We start from the raw sequence: 22568 nt of genomic DNA, 5'->3' as shown, positions 1-22568 counted from the left end.
AGAAACCTTACAAGTGTAGTTATCTTAGTTTGGGTTTTACTGCTCAGAAAAGATACCATGACCACAGCAACTATTTTAAAGGAAAATATTTAATTTCCTTTCAGAATAAAAGGAAATCAGAGATTTATACTCATTATCCTCACGGAACTCACTTTGAGTTTCTCTCCATTTAATTTGATGTTGGGTGTTGGCTTGTATATTGCCTTTATTATGTTTATATATGGTCTTGTGATCTTGATCTCTCCAAGAAAGGGTGCTGGATTATGTTCAAGACTTTTTTTTTTTTTTTTTTTTTTTTTTTAGCATCTAATGAGATGATCATGTGGTTTTTTTTTTTTTTTTTGGTTTGTTTTTGTTTGTTTTGTTTTTTCTTTCAGTTTGTTTATTTGGTGGATTATGTGGAACCAACCCTGTATCTCTGGGATGAAGTGTACTTGGTCATGGTGGATGATTTTTTTTTTTTTATGTATTCTTGCGTAATGAGAACTTTCCTGCCAACCTGGTCCATAAAACACAGAGACTTCTATTAATTATGAAAGTGTTGCCCATTGGCTATGGTTTCTTATTGGTTAGCTCTGACTTAATTATTAACACATTTTCTATTAATCTAAGTATTTCCTCATGGTCTTCTCCTACTAGAGAAAGGTCTGGAAACTCCTCTGTCCTCCTACATGGTGACTGACTCAGTGTGTCTGCAAAGAAGAGAGAAATTTCTTGTTCGTCTCTGCTTACATTCTGAGTCTTTCCAGCTACATCACTTCCTACCTGTCTACACAGACCTCAAGACATTTATGGTTAGTGATTAGCAGTTTCTGTCCAGCTACGTCACTTCCTGGGATCTCTTGACAACTCCTCTCTGCCTATATTTTCCAGAATCCTCCTCAAAACCTAGTCCCACCTATCTTCTTGGATCATTAGCCCCACATCTGACAGAAGGCTGCTCTCCAAAACACTCAAAGAAGTCAAGAAACTAGTCACCAAAAACCAAATAATGCAATTAAAATGTGGGGTACAAAACTGAATAGAGAATTCTCAATAGAGGAATCCAAAATGGCTGAAAGACACTTAAGAAAGTGCTCAACATCCTTAGCCATCAGGGAAACGCAAATCAAGGCAACTCTGAGATACCATCTTATTTCTGTCAGAATGGCAGACAAACTTCCTGTTAATAAAACCACAATTTCAACATCTTCGGGTAAAGCTATAAAGATAAATTCAGCCCTGGGGTGCTAATGGGCTGATTGAAATGAACACTCACATCCTGAGGCACCCATTTCCTTTCAAAATCTTGAGTTCCTGAAACGTCTTTCTCCACGTGAATATTGCTAATCATGTAATTCTGGATACTTGGCTGGAAGTAGTGGAGGTCTGTGAGGGAAGGGTAGAGGTGGCCTTTTAGTGGCATCTCATTTTGCATAGTGGTAGAAATTATTATCAGCTTTACAGCAAAACTCTCCAGAGTGAGTTACTGTGTCTGAAATTTAGAATATTTCACATAAGAGTAGAACGTGCTGCTGGAATTTCACTTTAACCTTTTACTTGCATGGAACATTTTGTTATTTTCTTGGGTCAAGCTATCCATACAGCTCCTCCCCCCTTGTTTTCAAGCCTGATAGTTTGTCTCCTCTACCTGATCTCTTTGAATTATTATGTAGGCTTATAACATTTTTCATTTCTTGCTTCACTTCAGTTTGGGTTTTGTTTTGTTTGTTAGTGCTTTTTAGCTACTAAAGGTGGTAGACCTTAATTCCAGGGTCCTAATAGGCCAGTGGGAGAGCCCGGTGATACAAACACAAAAACCAAGAGATGCAACAAGCAAGAGGTGTTTATTGAACGAGTGCACTCGGATGACAGCAATCTCAGGGAAAGCTGCACAGCCCTCAAAGGGTCCAGGTTCTTTTTATAGAGAAGACCACAAATCAGCATACATGCATGGGGCACAAGTGATTGGTTATAAAGTATGATCTTATGTTTGAGAGATCACCCAGGTATGACCTGTTCTTATTCAAAAGATAAACCATAGAATGACTTGGAAAGTGCCAAGACTGTCTGTTGGCCAGGACTGACCCAGACAGGGCTGTTCATCTGGAATCATTTGTTCCGGGGTTGGGGGCCTATTTCCCTTGTTGTGGGCCAAGACCTGTGAGAAACTTTTTTCTTACTCTGGCTTTCTCTTGGCTGTACATTTAGAGCCTTCAGTTATTCCACAAAGGTTTGATGATTCAGTAACTAGCCCTATTTAACAAGATCAGCCCACTAGCCCCATCGCCATAGTAACCCTTCTTGTTCTCATAATTTCTGTTCTTTCCTCCCATGTCAATTCCATTCTTTATGATTTTCTATATTCCTCTTGCAAGAAGTATTTTCTTGCCCCTTTCCCATATCCTTACTCTGCAAACTAAAATGTTTCACAGGAATTCATTTTTCGTGTCCTACATCGTTCTCATCTCCTTCAGGCATTTGTTAGTGTTTTCTTACCCATGAATCATTGTGTGTTCCAATCCTATTTGAGTTGATTTATGTATTTTACATGCTGTTACCTCCTTGAACATGACTCAGCTTTTTGAATTCTGTATATTGGATGTCATTTAAATTGCTCTCCTTAGGGGGTTACAGATACGGTTTGTGATATGATCCAAAACCTCTTTTATCTAGTTTTAGTTTGTGTTGGGAATGGGACTTGAGCATTAGATTTTAGTAAGTTAGTTTACTTTTGCTGAGTGCTTTTATCCCAGGAGGCAGGTGTCCCAAGATGAGAAGTTAGGCGGGATAACTTGTGTCTTAAGGGTTCAGAGCTCACTGTGGGGTCAGATCCTGGATGCAGTTCTGCTCTAGGCTGGCAGCAAGCGTGTGGGGAGTCTGCGCAGAGCGGGTTCAGGGCAGCCTGACAGCGGCAGAGGGAGACAGAGTGGGAGGGACCGGTTCTGGAAAGGGCAGGGACGTAGCGTGATCAGAGGAGTTTATTGGGAAAGAATTTATGGAGTCGAGGAGAATTGGGAAACTAATAAAAAAAGCCCGCGATCGGATGGTGTACTGGAAAACACAAAATAGGAAGCGCGGTGTAGTGGGCGGGACGAGGAGGATCCGTTGCAAAGAACCGGACTGAAGGAACCGGAAGGTCCGCCATTCCTTGTTGGTCTCCGGGAGCTGCATGGTCCTGATCAGGGTAAGGAAGACCTGGCCGGGTCCTCGGGGACCTGAAAACTCCGGAGCCGCAGTCTCCGCGCGTGCAGCCTGGGAAAGTCACAGTCAGCAGCGCAGTGGCGGGAACCGCAGCCCGGCGGCCCTGGAACCTCCCAGGTGAGAGGAGCTGCATGGCTGGGACCCAGGAAGGAGGAGACCCAAGACCCGGGGTGCGAGCAGTTTCTCTGCTATCCATAAGGAAGCTGGCTGTGAGCCATTGCTGTGGGTGTCTTCTTCCTTTGTCGATAAATTTCTAATAATGTGACCTGGACAAATCCTGCTTTTTTTTTTCATTGATTTTCTGTTTGCCAAAATATCCTTGTAAGATGGTAAAGTTACGAATTTTAGGGGAGAAATGTTAATTCCATTGATTAATGTCAAAACTCTGAAATTTGAAATCAATATAACAATGGCATAAAGAGAGGTATAGAAGTCTGAATTTTTTTTTTGTGTACCTGAAATCATTTTCACTTGTTTTTTAAAAGTTGCATTTATATACCTTAAATCATCATCTCAGACCCTCACAGTTTACTCAAGCTTTCATATCATCATACCTATATTAGATTATTGGAATTGTATAACATATTTGAGCTTTCATATGCTTAGAACATTACAACTTGCATATCATTTCCCTGGACTCTCATACCCTGTAGAAGCTCCAAATTTCCTATAGCGTGAAGCCTGTCAGTTATTCAGTAAGGAACCTAGTCTCCCTAGAAAAGGAAGGAATTATATTAACTATTAAATATGAATTGGAATGACATGGTAGCTATGTTCTTGCTGTTGTTAAACTCACTAGCTACAATTGGCTACCAACATCATTGGAGATATGTCAAGAATAACTTTGTGTAGGAAGTGTAATACAAATGGCCTCTGTATCAATTAAAATGACAAATGCACACTTAGTTACTCTAGGCTCCTCTATGATGTTTTTGGGGACATAGTTCACCAGTCTTATACAGGCAGTCATAAAAGACATTGTTAAGCCTTACCTTGCTACACAGAGCAGCTTGGTCGTCAGCTGCCAGAAAATCTGAGAGAATTTTTCTATATATGAGGAACTTGAGAAATTCACATTACCTGGATGTAATCCCAATGAAGCTCATTGGATCAACAAGTTTGACATAAGTGTTATCCATAATAATTTCTGTTGTCAGCTTTCAGTTGAATGAGTAGATGCATTTGCATCACCCTAGGAAAACAATTCTCATCCAACATGTGCTGACACCACTTGTTTTTCCTCCAAATTTCATGCACAATGTAAGTCTGATATTAAAGAAACAGAGTCAGCTACATTAGAGAAGATTGTTTTTGTTGACTGTTCTTGGATTACTGCCATAGTATTACTTGCACGTGTCAAAGGAACTCAGCACAGGAAGAATGTATATGCTTAGGGAAGAAGCTGCTTTATTGCTACATTCAGGGAAAGAGAGAATGTAGTCTGCAAAGGGACAGATGAAAATATATATACTAAACTGTCAATGAGAGACATTCCACGCTGGGCTGTGTCTATGTGTGCCTCTGAATAGTGCTTAGACCTTGTGATTCAGTCATGTACTAATGAAAACGAGAACACGGTTACCCATGAGCAAATACTGAACACATTGCACTGTCTTTGTGTGGTGTTTTATTTTATAAATTCCACTCCACAAGCCCCTCAACATCATTCAACTTCAACTTTGTTAAATACTTTTAACAATGATAGTATTGTAGATATACCAGACATAAAACTCAAGCAAATATGTTAATAAGGTCTTACCTTCTGCATAATTGACTGTGTGTCCCTCCACACAAATATCAAGGTACGGTGATTCATACTGCACAAGCATATATGCTGCCCATGTACCCATACACATGAAATAAAAGGCAAATCTAGAGGGGCATTGTCTGCTGGCAACTCTTTAATCTCACCATTCCTCATACCAAGTTATATTTAACTGTTATTAGATGAGCAACAGGTATAAGCTGAACCCTCGACTTAAAAAAAAAGAAACTAACAATAAAAAAAATTCATGTTAATGAAGTGGCCAAAAATGAAGTTGAGAAAATGGCACATTAAGGCTTTATTCTAACTCCTGGAGGGAATGGAAACTACTGCAAATAGGAGAAATTCAATCAAAGGTTGCAGAAACCACAAATGTGATATCCATATATATTTCCCACCAAAACTGAGATATACAAGTCGGTTTCAACAAGTATAGACATATCAGTGTAAGACAGCTATTTATAGATTCTGAGGGAAGGAATATGATTGTGTTGATATATTCATAATAGCGATGTTGGAAATTTTTACATTCATTTATTATCAAAGATATGAATAGGAAGAACATACCTTAGCATAATGTACTATTAATGCCACATTTGTAAATCCAACATTGCACTAAATGTGGAAAAATGTAAACAATCCAGTGAACTCAGAATAGAGATAGGGGTATCAACTCTTTCCAGACTTACTCAACACAGTGTGTCTATTGTTACTAAAAAAAGGAAAAAAAAAAGTATCTATTCACAGGCATAAGTGGAGGTAAGATAGTAACATAATCCAAATTGTTAGTAACATAAAACTGAGTGTCAATAATTATAAATATTCCACAAGAAAGTTCAGATCTGATTATTTTTGAAATAAGCTATAAAACCCACGTTCTGCATCAGTTGGTGATTTTCATTCAACTTGGTAATGGTGAGAAGACAACAGACCACTAGTAACAGCAGGATAGTGTCTAAGACATATTTTATACTCTTCGTTGATAGTGTTCAAAGTGCCAAAACGTACTGTGTGTATTTGTGGGGGAGGAGAGGTATCAATGACCTCACCTGGATGTGGAACCTCTGTGTCATACATACTACCTACCTGCCAGGTAAAGTATGTCTTGACACTGAAGGAGCACAGGATCTTGAGAGTGACAAGGAAAGATCAGAAACTAGCTGGTCATTACCCTTGTGGTGTCCAATTAAGTCTTCTCTGTAATGAATATCCTCTCATTGACCAACAGAAGTACGAGTTCTGCTGTATTTTGTTCCTTGCAGAGAGGTTTCTGCATATGAGAAAATTTAGCAAACTCTAGTGAACAAACATAATAGAGCCAGTCAGAATCTGTGTCTCTGTGATATTGCCGTGTGTAGAAGTTTGGGAGGCAAACAGAGAACTAGATGGATATAAAACATTCAGTTTAACTTAACTCAGGCTCAGAGTTTAGATGTACATCAGGTGATCCTGTGTGTGTCAGCACTAGACACTAAAGCTGTGTTACTGCTTGGTTAGTGCTTCTCTTGCTTTCCTAAAACAGTGTCATAGCGGAAGGATAGATTTCTGTGTAATGAAATACATTCTTTTTAAATTTTTGGGCAGTTTTAGAGAAAGGCACATTTGCAATATATTGGAAATCTGGCCAAGAATCTATGAGTTGGAGGGTGACCTGACATAGAGAATAATTAATATATTCATGATATGCTGCTTGTTAAATGCTCAAACTTTTTTTTTTTTTCCCACACCATAAACTGGAGCAGCTTCTGTCCATGAAAGCTTTTTTTTTTTTTTTTTTTTTTTTCAAGATTTATTATGTATGCAGTGTCCTGTTTGCATGTATACCTGCAGGCCAGAAGAGGGCACCAGATTTCACTACAGATCATTGTGAGCCACCATGTGGTTGCTGGGAATTGAACTCTGGTCCTCTGGAAGAGCAGCCAGTGCTCTTAAACTGAGCCATCTCTACAGCTCTCTGTTAAAGACACTTAGTATGCAATGTGCAATGGCTATTTCAGGGGTTCATAACTAGTCACATACAGAGATTGAGTGAAAAAATGAGCACACAGCCATAAAGATGAAATCAGAGATGTGGATCAAAGCCCAGCAAGTATGGCACAATATGGGAGAAAGAATGTAAGCAACATCGAAGGAAAAAAATAAGCTGAATACAAATCACAAAAAATAGTCAGGAGAAAACTGAGGGTGCACAGAGAATACAGAACAATCCCAGGGGATAGCTTGAGTTTCCCAGCGGTTATTCCAGATTGCAGAGCCAGCAGAGCAAGAGAACATGAAAATACCAGAAGAGTTGAGATAGAGACCAATGAACCAGAACAGTATCATTGACCTTGTGAATATCACCAAGATAACACTCCCACCCACCCACACAGGTGTTGCATATTAGTCAGCCTCATCAGCCAGTGGTAATGGTGAAAGTATCTACTGGGACAGAAAATATAATACTGGTTCTGATTCTATATATACAATGGATCATAAACATTCGTGTACCAGTTGGAAGGCTGGCACTGAAAAAAAAATTAATGCAATAAAAATATGCGTGGAAAATGTTAAATTCCAACGTTTGAAGAAACAGCCTACAGCACAGCTTTTCCTATTATGGGAAATTGATTCCAGAATGTATCATAAAATAAAGAAAAAAAGCAAAGAAATAAAAATCATTTAAATAAGAAAAAAAGCAAAGAAATAAAAATCATTTAAATAAGCAAGCAAGTATTTTGAATGAAGCATGCTGAAAAGCAGTAAGTACACATTTCAAATTATAAACTCCAGAAGTAATGAAGAAGAGATCCCATCTCTGCCTGGTCACTGTCCATACTCAAGATTTCAACAAGCGGATTATGCAGAAAATGCAACAAAAAGAAGTTAGAGACAGTGTCAGTCAGAATCCAATGTACTGCAGCCACCATTCAAGTCAGTGTGATGATTCTTTAACAACCAAATGAGCAAAAATTTCACAAAAGAATCGACTTATTACTTGAAGTTTTGATTTTTTTTTATAAAAAAGATGTATCATGTGTATTCCGTATTCTGCTGGCATGCACACCTGCACATCAGAAGAGGGCACCAGATCTCATTATAGATGGTTGTGGGTCATCATGTGGTTGCTGGGAATTGAACTCAGGACCTCTGGAAGTGCAGCCAATGCTTTTAACCTCTGAGTCATCTCTCCAGCCCTGAAGTTTTGGATTCTTGAAACAATGAATTATTCACTGACCCACATAAATGTGAAAAGCAACAGCAGATAGAACACGTAAGAATATACACATGGTTTGTGAACACTGACACAGCTTTCTTGTTCACAGTCAGATGTGGAAACATAACTGACAGGGAGATTTCTACACTGTAAGGATGCATAACAATTTCCGTCAAGATGGGGAAATCCTGCAAAACAGAAACAGTAATCCTGAATTGATGTGAAATTTTGAGAAAGCACAGAGATGAACTTTCTTCCCAGGATCAAAACAAGTTTTGACAATGTGTTAAATTTATTACAATGAAAACAGCTGAGTAATACTGTGAAGACAGACAAGTGAAGATATCAGTGAGAAGCCAATAAAGAAAGAGTTTAATAATCTTCAAGGGTCCAAAGAAATTCTGTTACAAGCTAAGAGATCACACAGAAATTATACTGCCTTCATTTCTTGAAATGACCCACCAGAGCTAGTGGTTCTGGGTGATGGAAATACACCAATATGAAGGTCATCTTTGGCCTTATAGTCTTACCAATAAAAGTGGATGTTTCAGCTGGGCATTGATGGCCTTTAGTCCCCGCCCTTGGGAGGCAGAAGAAGGCAGATCTCTGTGAGTTCGAAGCCAGCCTGGTCTACAGAGCTAGTTCCAGGACAGGTTCCAAAACAATACAGAGATACCCTGTCTCGAAAAAATCTTGCTGTAGATTCTTCCTGTATCTTATTCCTCTCTGTAACAAATTTGGGATTTGCTCCTCATAGTTCAGCACTATCTGATCATTTACTATTCACAATCTCTGTCACGCATTTGGTTTACTGATTATATAACTTAGCTATAGGTGAAGCTTGTTTTCCATTCCCAGGTCTTAATTTACAGATTACACCCCTTAGCTATGTGTGAGACCTGCACCCCGCTATGAGGTCCCTACTTCCCATCTCCTATGTAATTACAGAAATCTGTCTTCTTGCAATTATCCCTATAAATTCATTTGGTCAGTATTTAGTGCACAGGCAAAAACATTCCATCTAAGACATCCTCAGATATCAAAGAACATAGAATTACTAAACACCCAAAGCTGTTGATTTATACCTGCCCAGATGGGTGGAAAGAATAAGCATGATCTAGTTTTACCTTACTGTCAGATAGACGCAATAACCTAATTTAACCCTGCACTAAAAGATTCTAAAATTTCTTGCACTTATGTTCAACACAGTTTATTAACCCAAGATCATAAATTTACTGTTTCTGTTTCCCTGAGAAGATAATGACAAAGGCAATCATCCCATTTGCTCATCCTCAGGGAAAAGCAAACTTTCCTGAAGGCCTGTGCTGCCACTGAGGACAGGGCACCAGGTTCTGTGTCTTGTGTAAGCAATTGATGCTAATAGCTTCTCTAAGCAGGAAATCATAGCAAAATCGTGACAGTAAACCAAAAGCTGCTTGCTTGCATTCCTCTGTTCTTTACTGGGTTGTGTTTTTTCCTGATAGTACCTATGCATGCTGGGGGAAAAGTGGCACTGGGTAAAATGATGTTTGACTTACTCCTGATTTAGTGAATGCAAACATTATTTTTCTTTTTTTTTAAAGGAATTTTTAAATTTTTGTATATTCTGTTTTACCAATGGCCTGATCAGGAGTGGCCTTTCCATGTGAAACTCAGGTATCCTCTGTGAGATTTTTAGATATTAGTCACATAAAATACCACTTCATGTTTTATTGAATCAGGGAGTATATTTTCCAAAGAATTACTGAACAAAGTGTTTTCCCCAGTTTATTGTCCATCCGGGAGTTATAAAATGTCTTGAAGTTTCTCTTATGACATCCCTTTCTACTGGTATTTTCATATCATAGGGCTTTTATTCATGATTTGTTTCCTATCTTTTTGTGGGTAATATGAGGTGTAGTAATTTTCTTCCTTCTAGTTAGAAATGGTAGTTTGCTGTTTTGTGTGTTGAAAATAAAACTGTACTTCCAAGCTGCCCTACTTAACTATTCATTTTGTAAAGTGCCTTATTTCCTGGATTGCCATTGCTATTTTATCTCTGATATTTCTATGTCAATTTTTCCTCTGATCATGATCTGCAGTGTGCCTTGAGTGGATGATATGTCATTTTCTACCCTTCTTCATGTACCCTTGCTTCTGCATGATTTTTAAGAGCCTATGTTTCTGGGTACAATGATAAGGTTCATAGTCATGTTCTCTTACCACTCAAAATGTTTCCTTTCATGTTCTCTTGTGGTCAGAATGTTGACAAGATTTCTGATATCGTTTTGGCTTTGTGGGATCTTTTTGTATGGTATGGCATTGACCAAAACAGAGTTGTTTTCTTTTCTTTTCAGATTTCTGTTTTTGACAACTAGATGTGAAATTTCAACAAGAATTCCAGGTTTTTATTTTTATTTATTTATTTTTTCCTGTGTGAGAAACTCAGAGAAGAGCAAAGAGAACAATGAATGCTTTTGTGATAAATGCTCTCCAGGTCAGTGTGATATCCACATTTCTCTGAAAATTGTTCTTATTATTGAAATAATTTAGATTTTTTGATTCTCTACCACTGTCAATGTTGTTGAAAATGTTTATTTTTGCCTTATTTATCTGCTTTTTTCTTTTCTTATATTCAAGATTATGTCTTTAAATCTTTCAACTATGTAGCAGGGACTGGTCCCATTATATTTTCCTTGATTTTATACTGTGAGGGTATGAAATTCCATGGACTTTAGACTTGATGTATAAAGTTCTAAAACACAAGCTATTGTATATGACACTCAAGAAATATATTGATGGCCATTTTTCCATAGAATGGAGTTGTATTCTGTTTGAATAGTGAGGAAGGATTGTCTCATGTGCCAAATAGTTCCATTTGGGGAATGGACAGTTTTCCAGAAACAGGCTTGAGAACATGGACATAACTATTACATGGACCTTTTCAGTCATGTCATGGAGCACTTTATAGAAGAGTAGAATTAGAAAAGACTCACTATCCTGAACCCTAATCGTAAATATTTTAGCACCTAAGAGAGCCCAGATGATGGAAGGAATATGTGGCTTATCATACTAGAAAGTTGTTGTGTCTGTGAAGAAATGATGTTTACAGTATTTTGGTTTTCTCTTTTTGTCATATTATGTCACACAGTGATGAGGCATGTGGTGACACTGGAAATGTATGAGTCTCAGGAGAGATTTCTATTGTGTAACTCTCTTTAGAAAATTCTTATTTTTTCTTCATCTTTTCTTTCATTAGCAGAAGGGACCAAGCAGTGCTGTCTCCACATTTGTATGGCAATATGTGGAATATATTAGTAAGAATTTTCTAGAAAGTAGTGTCTTGGTTCTACACATAAGTCATCAATTTTCAAGCATAAACAAATGTCCCTCTAAATCACATTACTCTTTACTTCTTGAGACAGAAGGCCCTTTCTAGCTTATGTTTTTCCAATTGCTGAAGAGTTCTGAAATTCTGAAGTTGTGACAATGTTTCTATTTCTTTCTTTACAATGATATTTTATTTAAGTACATGAGGGTTTATCTGCTCATTTTTATGTACACTGAATGATACCTTATACCCCTGGATCCCTGAGGTCAGCACCAAACACAATGCACTGCAGTCAGATGTTGTAGTTAATTTCCATGTGTTTAGAGAGAATAAAAATAGGTTTCTCTAGAAGAACAGAAAGTGCCTTTTACTGCTGAGTCATGTTATCAGACTGGTGCACACTTGTGACATTATACAACACTGTGCATTCTAGTTTTGAAAAATAAAGAAGTAATCACAAGTAATACATGTCTATGCTAAAATCCTGTGAGATGAATTAACTCAAATAAGGATGAGAAAAATAAAGTTGAAATTAAGAGGTTTAAGTTTTATTTTTGTCATTCACAAAAAGCACTAATATGTTCAAAATTAATGAACAGTTAGAATATTTCTCATTCTATTGAATACATTTGTTTTGATACGAGAAAACATTTCTTCATCTGAATGCACTGTCATATATGCTTTGTATTTACATGTATATTTCATAATATTCTACAGTAGAGGTCATGAAATTGTTGTTTTTAGGATGGTTTGTGTCAACTTTTAGAAAAATTCAAGTAACATTAATGTTGTCTATTTCTGCTTTTCTATTTACTTCACGGTTGCAAATATTCCTCCTAACATAGCCTCACAAAATATTTGATTTTTACGTGACATTTGGAGCATTGGATATATGCAATGATTTCATAATCCCGAGTCTGAAGAAAAACCTCAATTGAATTTTTCATGAACTCTGTATTCCATCAGGGTGCAGCATTGTACCTAGGCCTCATTATCTGAACTGAGCATTTTGGAATAGAGTCATGTGAACCCAGCTGATGGGAGATGCCATTATGATGGGAGATGTCATTCTGTATATGTTTCTCATACTGGTTTAATGAATAAAGCACTGTTGGCCAATAGGAAAGCAATATAGGCGGGACTAGGAGACAAGGAGGAAAGAGGAAGTAGTAAGAAGGAGTCAAGGTGGAGAGTCTGGAGAAAGCAGTATGCTGGCCGGCTCCCCAGTAAGAGAAATACATAGATCAGCAAAAATGGGTTAATAATTAAGACAGAGCTAGCCAATAAGAAACTAGTAATGGGCCAACAGATTATATCAAATACAGAGTCTCAGTGTGCATTAATTGGGGCAGGCGCGGTGGCGGGACAAGACTGGCGGCTGGAGGAAAAACCCTACTCGTTACACCATTATGTATATATGTTTCTTATACTGGTTAATGAATGAAGCACTGTTGGCTAATAGGAAAGGAAGATATGAGGGACTAGACAAGGAGGAAAGAGGAATTAGTAAGAGGAGTCAAGATGGAGAGTCTGGAGAGAACAGAACCGCCGTTCCTCCACTCTGGGTAAGACCATATGGAAATACATAGAAATGGGTTAATACTTAAGACAGAGCTAGCTGATAAGAAACAATTAACTGGCCAACAGCATAATATCAAATACAGAGCCTCTGTGCATTATTTGGGGCTGGAGCTGTGGTGGGACAAGACCACTGGCGGGGAAGAAAAACCTTACTCCTTACATATGGCGCCCACGTGTATATATGTTTTTAGTTTTTTATTCTGTCTATGTGCTAGGAATATCCATTGTAATATGATATCTTCTCTCTGCATCAAAATCCCTGAAGGATATTCTCTAGATGGTAATATAACCAGAATACAGTCTAGGTTTGGATCCACACGGTCCACATGTGCTTCTAGTATCCTCTTTTCTACCCATTGTAATTCCTTTTAAGCTTCAGCTGATAGTATTCATGGACTATTCAAGTCCTTGTCTCCTTTTAGGGCCATTTTCAAGTTTTTTAAATCATGACCTTATACTCCAATAATCTCTCGTAGTGATTTTTGAAAGATCATTAAGAGTCTGGTAGCGATCTCTCCTGATCTGTACTTTTTGTGATCTAATTTTCTGTAGACCTATTTTATATCCTAAGTAGTTGATAGACTCTCCTTTTTGTATTTTTTCAGGTGCAACTTGTAATCCCCAGTGAGTTAAAACTTCCTTTACTTTCTCAAACATTTTTTCTAATATTTCTCCTTTAGAGTCAGGTAACAATATATCATCCATGTAATAACAGATTATGGATTGTAGAAACTGTTTACAAATTATTTCTAGCGGTTTTTGTACAAAATACTGGCACAGGATGGGGGCTATTAGCATTCTCTATGGCAAAACCTTCCATTGATATCTCTTCACCGGTTGAGAATTATTGTAATTAGGTACCATGAAGGCAAATTTCTCTTTATCTTGTTCTTGTAAAGGTATAGTGAAGAAGCAATCCTTTAAATTAATAACTATAATAGGCCATTCTTTGGGTATCAAAGAAGTCAAGGGCATTCCAGGCTGTAGAGAGCCCATTGGCTGGATAACTTTATTGATGGCTCTCAGGTCTGTAAGCATTCTCCATTTACCAGATTTCTTTTTGATAACAAATACAGGAGAATTCCAAGGGCTGGTTGACTCCTCGATATGTCCAGCATTTAGCTGTTTCTGAACCAGGCTTTCTAAAGCTTCTAACTTCTCAGAGGTCATAGGCCATTGTCCTACCCAGACAGGTTCCTCTGTTAGCCATTTTAAAGGTAGGGCTTTTGGTTCCTCTGTTTAGCACTTGTATTTTGTTTTTGTACAGGCTGGATATTTGGTATCTGTCTTGTATAGTACTTTATAATATTTTTTCCACAATCATGAGGTCGTTTATGGTTCCTATCTAATACTGGAGGAATGTTAATCTGTGTATTCCATTGCTTTAATAAATCACGACCCCATAAATTTATCACTACATCAGCCACATATGGTGTAAACCTTCCTCTCTGTCCTTCTGGTCCTATACATTCAAGACATCTCGTGCTCTGTTTTACTTAAGACAGGGTTCCAATCCCTAAGAATTGAACATTTACCTCATGCAGGGGCCATCTTCAAGGCCAAAATTTATTAGTTATGATAGTTACATCCGCCCCTGTGTCAAGTAACCTGTCAAACATTCTATTATTCATCTTAACCTTCAATCTAGTCCTTTGACTATTTAAAGAGGTTTACCAAAATATAAGTTTTTTTATTTCCTTTTGTCATGTTTGATTCAACTTCCCGCACTAGTTTGTCATCCAGAGCGGTATGAGTTTTTATAATAGGCACAGAATTTTTAATTGTCCTGTGGGAGATTGTCTCCACTGTGACTGGGAATGTTTGAAACACCTGTGACATGGGGGCCTTTGAGAGGGCCCCCAAGGAGTTTCCTGGTGTTAAAGGGTTTCCTTGCTTGTCTCTGGTCGATCTACACTCCTTTGTCTGCCTTTGCCATACCTTCTACATAACCCAGGAGGCTGAACTTCAGGTGACTGACAAGGCATGATGTTTCTGTCATTTCTAGAGTTTATATACTACCCTTCTGTAGTCTTTGAAGGAGTTGAAGACAGATAGTTATGGTTATAGTTTTCATTAGTTAGGGTTAAAGATAAGTTACATATAGGACTGTAGACTCACAAAGATAGAATAGATGATGGAATATTTTCTTAAATCTTACTAAATGTTAATGGACTAAATAGTGTTAACTGTGATTCTTATTTGATAACTGTTGTGTGATATATTTTGCTATGTTAAGGTTAAAACATTTCTTTTTATTTAGACAGAAAAGAGGAGATGATGGGAGATGCCATTATGTATATATGTTTCTCATACTGGTTAATGAATAAAGCACTGTTGGCCAATAGGAAAGGAAGATAGGAGGGACTAGGAGACAAGGAGGAAAGAGGAAGTAGTAAGGAGGAGTCAAGATGGACAGTCTGGAGAGAACAGAACCGCCGTTCCTCCGCTCTGGGTAAGACCACATGGAAATACATAGAAATGGGTTAATACTTAAGACAGAGCTAGCTGATAGAAACAAATAACTGGCCAACAGCATAATATCAAATACAGAGTCTCTATGCGTTACTTGGGGCTGGAGCTGTGGTGGGACAAGACCAGTGGCAAAAGGAAAAAAACCTTACTCCTTACACCCAGTTTCAGAGAGCACTGATCTAGGGTCCATATTTAAGCAAGGTCAACAGGTGTACAACTTCAAAGCACACTTTTGCTCATTATAACTTTACCATCTGAAACATAACAGCAATTTTATGGTTGATACCAACACACATTTCATAAAGGAAAATTCCTGAATTTAGACCTCAAATGTGCATGTTGTATTCTCCAAAAGTTTTCTGATGGCAAGACTATTACATCATCCTGTTTTTACAGAGATTAAAAGTACAGTAGACTCTAAATAGCTTAGAAAGTATCTTTATTAAAATTAAATGGTAATTTTTAATGTATTTCCATATATTTGCTGGAAAGTACGTGTTCTGTTTATGAGTCCTGCCCATGACGTGTAGCATTGGATCATGGATCTGATATGAAATTCTGTTTTGTGGTGCCATGAATGTGCTGGGAATGAAACTACATTTTCAAGGACTTTCAGACATTAGCAAACTGGAGACTAATTATTCATATTAATGATTGTGATAAATCTTTTATCTGCTACTCGGGTCTTAGAAAACATCAGAAAATTCATGGAGGAGAGAGACCCAATGGATGTAAACATTACATTATGTCTTACTATACATTGTCTTTGAAAGAGTAGCAATACAGCACTGCTAGGAAACTCTTGTCCTTTAAAAATTGCTGTGCCTCATCAATATCACAAACATCTCTCTAATTCATTACTTTGTTTGTTTGATTTCAAAGTAATCATTTTTTGAAGCTCTGAATGGAAAATATGTAACTTTCCATTACAGGGTCTGTTATCATTCAGGGATGTGGCTGTGGACCTCTCACAGGAGGAATGGGACTGTCTAAACTGTGCTCAGAGGTCTTTGTACATGGATGTGATGTTGGAGAATTACAACAATGTACTTTTTGTGGGTAAGAATTCTCTTCTCATGGAATTCCTGATTCATCCTTTTGATTTCCCTACTTTGTGTATCTATAAACTATGTGAAACTAGAAAATGCCAGAAATGAGAGAAATTGTGGTTACCAATATAACCTTTTAATGGTGCTTCATTTATGTTTTCTTTTTTTCGTTTTTTTTTTTTTTTGTTTTTTTTGTTTGTTTGTTTTTGTTTTCTTTTGTTTTTTGTTTTTTGTTTTTTGTTTTTTGTTTTTTTCCAGACAGGGTTTCTCTGTGTAGCTTTGGAGGCTGTTCTGGAACTCACTCTGTAGACCAGGCTGGCCTCGAACTCACAGAGATCTGCCTGCCTCTGCCTCCCAAGTGCTGGGATTAAAGGCATGGGCCACCGAACCCAGCTCATTTTCCCTGTTCTATAGAATAGAAACTAATGCTATATTCTCTGTGATCTCTTTAGCCTTCCTATGTATTAGTCAAAGGATATTTCAAAGATCAAAGAATATTGAATTTTCTCTGCATGGAATTAGAATAATTTTATTTTGTTACTGGATTTAACTCCCATAATCACCTGTTTGTAATTATAAACAATGCAAAAGATTTTATAGAATGTGCTGTGTGTCCCGAGAATGCTGTTGTGCTTATTTATTTATTTTGGGATATGATTGCTACGTTCAGTACAGGCACAGCATGATTTTATTATTTTTACTTTGCAGGATAATTGAGAGTCCATGGTGAGTTCCATGCCAATCTGGGTTATGTGTTTCAAGTAATGTGACTCTCTGAAACGCAAAAGCAGGGAAACATGCTTCATGTAATCCTTCATAGAGCTTCTTTCTCAAGTTTTTTCCTTCCCAAATAACTATGTGTCTGACCAGCTACATGGTACAGTTTCTGTATAAGAATGAGAAGTCTCTACACAGGACTGACCTATGTCCTCTACATCTGTAAGACAGTTGTTTAGTTTGGTCTATTTGTGTGTCTCCTGGCATTGGGATCAAGTCCTTCCCTAATGCTTTGGCTTGCTATTGGGAAATTATTTCTCAGAGTTGGTTCCTTCACACAGCGTTAATAGAAATGAAGGGGATTAGATATACCTAAACTTAATTTGAGATGCTTTGTTGACACCCATGTGAGGCCTGCCTCTTTTAGAATACAACTGAGGAGTTGATGGGGAAGAATGTGGAGGCAGGGAGATGGAACAGGAAGAGTGGAGGGAAGGAAAACTGCAGTCAGGATGTGAAAATGTGGGAAAACATAATGTAAGAAAAGTATGTGTATGTTATTTTAGTCCCAGTGGTTTGATGTAGGTCAGATTGCCAGTGATTGTGAAACGGAAAATTTCCTCTGTTAATAGTGCTGTCCCTGAAAGTTACTAGTTTATATGTCATAGAAAACCTAGGAAAACATCAGTTGTTGAATCTGTTACTCATGCATTCATTGCTATTATTCACAATTTTACTAATTTTTCAGAGAACCATTGCAATAGTGGTAAATGTGAGAAGCAATTCCATCAAGACACAAAGCACTTTATCCATGATCATCAAAATATCCAAGAAAAGATTTATAAATGTAATGAGCTTGCCAATGTGATTCGTGAATCCTGGCAATGTACACCTTATGACACATGTGACACTGCAGATAATTACAACAAGTACAGATTTGGAAACCACAGGGATGCCTGTTTTGCCACCTTAAATCTCAACAGACCAAAAACTAGGAATGCTGGAGAAGAACCATGCAAATATGAAGAGAGAATAACCTGCTTAAATTTGTGTTCCATCATTAGTCAAAATCAAAGAGTTCATAGACATATGGAAGAACACAAAAGTACTGAGTATGATAAAGCTTTTGACTCTAAAACAGAAATCTCACTGAAAGAAACAGACCATGGGAAGAGACCACACCAGTGCTGGAAAGGTAGAAAATGCTTCAAGACTTACTCAAGCTTCATTGGGCATCAGAGAACCTATACTAGACTAGAGAAACCCTATAAATGTACAAAATGTAGTAAATCATTTCTTCACTTTTTTCAACTGAAAGAACATTACAAAATCCATGGAAGAGAAAAACTCTGTGATTGTACAGAATATAATAAGTGCTTTTCTCATACATCAAACTTGGAAAGACATTACAGAATCCACACTGGACAGAAACCTTACAAAAGTAGTGAATGTGACAAATCCTATGGTTCCTTGTCTCTGAGAAGACATCATAGAATGCATACAGGAGAGAAACCTTGCACTGAATGGGACAAATCTTTTACCACAAATTCTGATGACAAAACACATCAGAGAATCCACACAGAAGAGAAACCTTACAAATGTAGTGCATGTGAAAAATCCTTTTCCTCAAAAGGCAGTCTAAAAATTCATCAGAGAATCCATACAGGAGAGAAACCTTACAAATGTAGTGAATGTGACAAGTCCTTTTCCAGGAAAGACCATCTTACACATCATCAAAGTAGTCATACAGGAGAGAAGCCTTACAAATGTAGTGATTGTGACAAATGCTATACTCAGAAAAGTCATCTTAATATTCATCAGAGAATTCATAGAGGAGTGAAACCTTACAAATGTAATGAATGTGGTAAATCCTTTACCCAGAAAGGATATTTTACAATTCATCAGAGAATACACAGAGGTGAGAAAACTTACAAATGTAGTGAATGTGATAAATCCTTTATGGATGGCTCATATCTTAGAAGACATATGAAAACGCATAGGTGAGAAAACTTACATAATACGGTGAGTGCTAAATCCTTTACATGAAAAGAGAAGCTTGGAACGCAACAGAGAATATATATATATATATATATATATATATATATATATATATATTTGAGAGACTTTATAATGCAGCAAATGTGAAAAAAAAACCTTTAGTGTTGACTCATCTCTCAGAATGTGTTGTAAGTATGTGATTGTAGTCTGAAATCTTAGTGTTAATAGTATCAAACTTGTGTCAGGGTTGAAGTTCAGAACTAGTTGACCAGAAATATCCAGAGTGTATGGAGGTGCATGGCAGACAGATAAGACTCACAGTAAGAGTAGGAAGTAACTTGGAGTTTTTCACTCTTTTTTGATTTTATATGTTTCAATGGACACTCTTTTATGCTGGGCCTCTGGCCAAAGAGGAAGTTAGCTGTTACTTCCTGCCCTCTGAACTGGTAGGTTTTCACCCCAAAATCTAACTCCTGAGCCATATTCTAAATAAAGCAATTAAGACTTAGTTTAAAACTACTTATTGTGACTATTGCAGAACCAATGGCAACAAGACCCAGTAGGGCTCCGCCTGAGCAACACAGTTTTCAGTCAGGGCTGTGGGACCACAGTCAGGTGATACCTCTAAGCTGAGAGCAGAACAACACACATCAGTAAATGCATACAGAAGAGAAATCTGACATATAGCAAATATGAGAAATCCTTGGCTTTTTACTCATTTTTAGCATATATATATAACTCATTCAAAATAGAAACTTTACAGTCGTAATTATCTTTCTTAGTTTGGCTTGTATTGCTCTGAAGATACACCATGACCAGAGCAACTCTTTTAAAGAGAAGCTTTTAATTGCAGTTGGTTTACAGTTTCATTAATTTAGTCCATTATCTTCATTATGGGAAATGTAGTGACATGCTGACAGACATGGTAGTAGAGAAGGAGCTGAGCGTCCTACATCTTGATCCCGAGGCAGGAAAAATTGAGCTGTGTACTAGGTATGGCTTGAGCACGTTTGAGACCTCAGTCTCTGCCTCCATGGTGACACACTTCTTCATAGAGCCACTCTCCCTATAGGCAAAGCATTCAAACATGAGTGATATACTTAATCAAATCACCACAAATGTTAGTATGAGAAACGCTTTATCTTCAAAAGCACCCCAGCTATTCATATGTGAGAGAAAACTTAAGAATGTAAAAGGAAAAGTATTTGCCTGCCTCTCAGACCTAAAAAAGTCATCTGAAAATTCATACCTGCTTAACAGTTGCCAAAGGAAACAATTGGCATGTGCTTTAACCAAGCTCTCTTCATAGGTACATTTGAGACTTCACACTGCAGGATCATTATGGTCATAAAAAGGTTGTGAAAGCCTTTTAAGTTTTGTTAAAATTTTAGAAAACATCAAGAGTTTATTCAGACTGAAATTTTGAATAAATATAAATGGAGGACAGTTTTCATTAAAATTTTTAGTTGTTCAACCTGAAATACTTCATAATGGAAACAGAGTAGAGAAACCTGATGCATATGATGTTGTGGAATAGTCTCCTGGTTATTGGTAAGGGAAGCTAATTAAGTCAGGAAATAGGATTCATAACATTTTCAAGAGTTCTCTGAAACCAAGAGGATTCAGAGTTCTTGAATGAAGAAACTCAGGCAAGTCATTAACCTGAGAAGAAGATTTTAGCTATCAAAATAGCATGTTCTCTAATTGGAGATATTCCTACAGATGTGTAGTGTTCTCCAAGTGTGCATTATTCATAAGCTGTATCACATGCTGGTTTTAAACTTCATGATAGCAACTGTGGTTGAGGCCCTTATGCTCTGGTTCTCCACATTCCTGTACTTAATTCCAATAAAGCTCTTTGATTGAAAAAGTTGGACTTGATCCTGTATTCCGTTGGAGTGTGTAGATGCGTATGCTTTTTCCATCTCCCCCAGGAATGTGTGTCAGTATGCATGTGGGGAACCTGTTAATTGTTCCTCCAAACTTTCTGTAGACAGGTACCTAATAATAGCATCACAGTTCTCAACCTGTGGGTGTGAGTCCTTTGGGATTAAAAAAACCCTTTCCTAGGGGGTGCCATTTTCTATGGTTTTATGACCTGAGATACCATGCCTGTTGCCTCTATGTGGTTCTGCCCACTTTAGAGTGCTTGGGACTGTATTAAAATCTTGAAGCATTAGGAAAGTTGTAGCCACTATATTAGAGAAGAGGCACTTGAGTCTACAAACAGGAGAAGATTGTACTTAATTGCTCCAGGTTAAAATTCTTGGCAGGACTTGATTAAGTTATCTAGGTTCCACATATATAGAATGAAGCTCAGATACAAAGCTGGTTTCTTCCTTGCTATAATCTGGCTATACATCTGTCAGTGACAGACATCATACAAACTGGACTATCTTCCTGAATATGTCTAAAATCATGATATAGGAAAACTCCAGTTACCTTCAGAAGAATATTACCCATGGGTATATTCTACAGACCATTGTGAGTTACCTGTGTCATGCTGTAACTTATCACTCCCATTTAGAATCCCCACGAAATAATGGAATTTCTATTCCTTTACTAAAATGTTTTACCCAATAATAATATGGTAGAAATCCTTATCCTAGTGACAGAAGAGAAGTCTTAGTCCCTACTTCAAATTACTTGTCAGATATACATGACCCCACCTGTATGGCATAGCCCTACATGTGGGGGGGGGACGGGAGGGTGGTCATGGTGCATGAGAGGGTGGGAAGGAGAGGGAACTGAGATCAACATGTAAAATTTTTAAAAAATAAATAACTTAAATAAAAAAGAAGCTAAATTAGAACCAAAAAAAGGGGGGGGGGATTATGGTAGAAATCCTAGAATATTCATATGAAATAAAACTCAATAAAGTGCTTGCTGAAGATTCATCTGCAGCCTTTATTTGTTTGTTTGTTTGTTTGTTTGTTTATTTATTTATTTATTTTACATGTCCATCCCAGTTCCCCAGGATATGCCCAATCTCTAGCAGCAAAAGCTACTTGCTTAAATCAGCAAGGGATCCAACAATGGAGTTAGAAAGCATCCATTAATTTAATTTTCAAGATCTTTTTAAGTGCCAGATAGTATGAGAACCATGCTTGGATACAAGTTGTTGGAAGTCATCTTTTCGGGGCTGCAATCGGACCAAGCCAAGCAGCCCCAAGTATGTACCTGAGTCAGGGTGTGTGAATGAGAGAAAGGCTAGCTACAGTCAGTAAATAAAAGACAAAGAGACACAGAATAAAATCAGGGCGGTAGATTCAGTTAATATTGTATTGCCACAAGTTT

At 37.5% G+C, this 22568-nt stretch overlaps 1 protein-coding gene across 1 annotated transcript; it reads left to right on the top strand.

Annotated features, from left to right (window-relative positions):
• Positions 1–3085: 3085 nt before the first annotated feature.
• On the top strand, positions 3086–19321 carry LOC127215574 (zinc finger protein 664-like). The gene is made up of 4 exons (XM_051175978.1): positions 3086–3300; positions 10481–10620; positions 16440–16566; positions 18022–19321. Exons 2-4 carry the CDS (start codon positions 10591–10593, stop codon positions 19275–19277), a joined length of 1413 nt encoding a protein of 470 aa, XP_051031935.1. The 5' UTR covers positions 3086–3300; positions 10481–10590; the 3' UTR covers positions 19278–19321.
• Positions 19322–22568: the final 3247 nt, after the last annotated feature.

Source organism: Phodopus roborovskii, unplaced genomic scaffold, assembly GCF_943737965.1.
Source record: "Phodopus roborovskii unplaced genomic scaffold, PHOROB, whole genome shotgun sequence".
NCBI classification, from domain to species: Eukaryota; Metazoa; Chordata; class Mammalia; order Rodentia; family Cricetidae; genus Phodopus; species Phodopus roborovskii.
Note: the sequence above shows the minus strand (reverse complement) of the source record. Positions and strands in the feature narration are given on the sequence as shown.

Bases quoted from the DNA above. Each gene is read 5' to 3' on its own strand.
- LOC127215574 (XM_051175978.1), top strand. From the start codon at position 10,591: ATGAATGCTTTTGTGATAAATGCTCTCCAG. The intron at 10,621-16,439 runs GTCAGTGTGATA...TTTCCATTACAG, and splicing joins TTGTGATAAATGCTCTCCAG to GGTCTGTTATCATTCAGGGA. The intron at 16,567-18,021 runs GTAAGAATTCTC...CTAATTTTTCAG, and splicing joins CAACAATGTACTTTTTGTGG to AGAACCATTGCAATAGTGGT.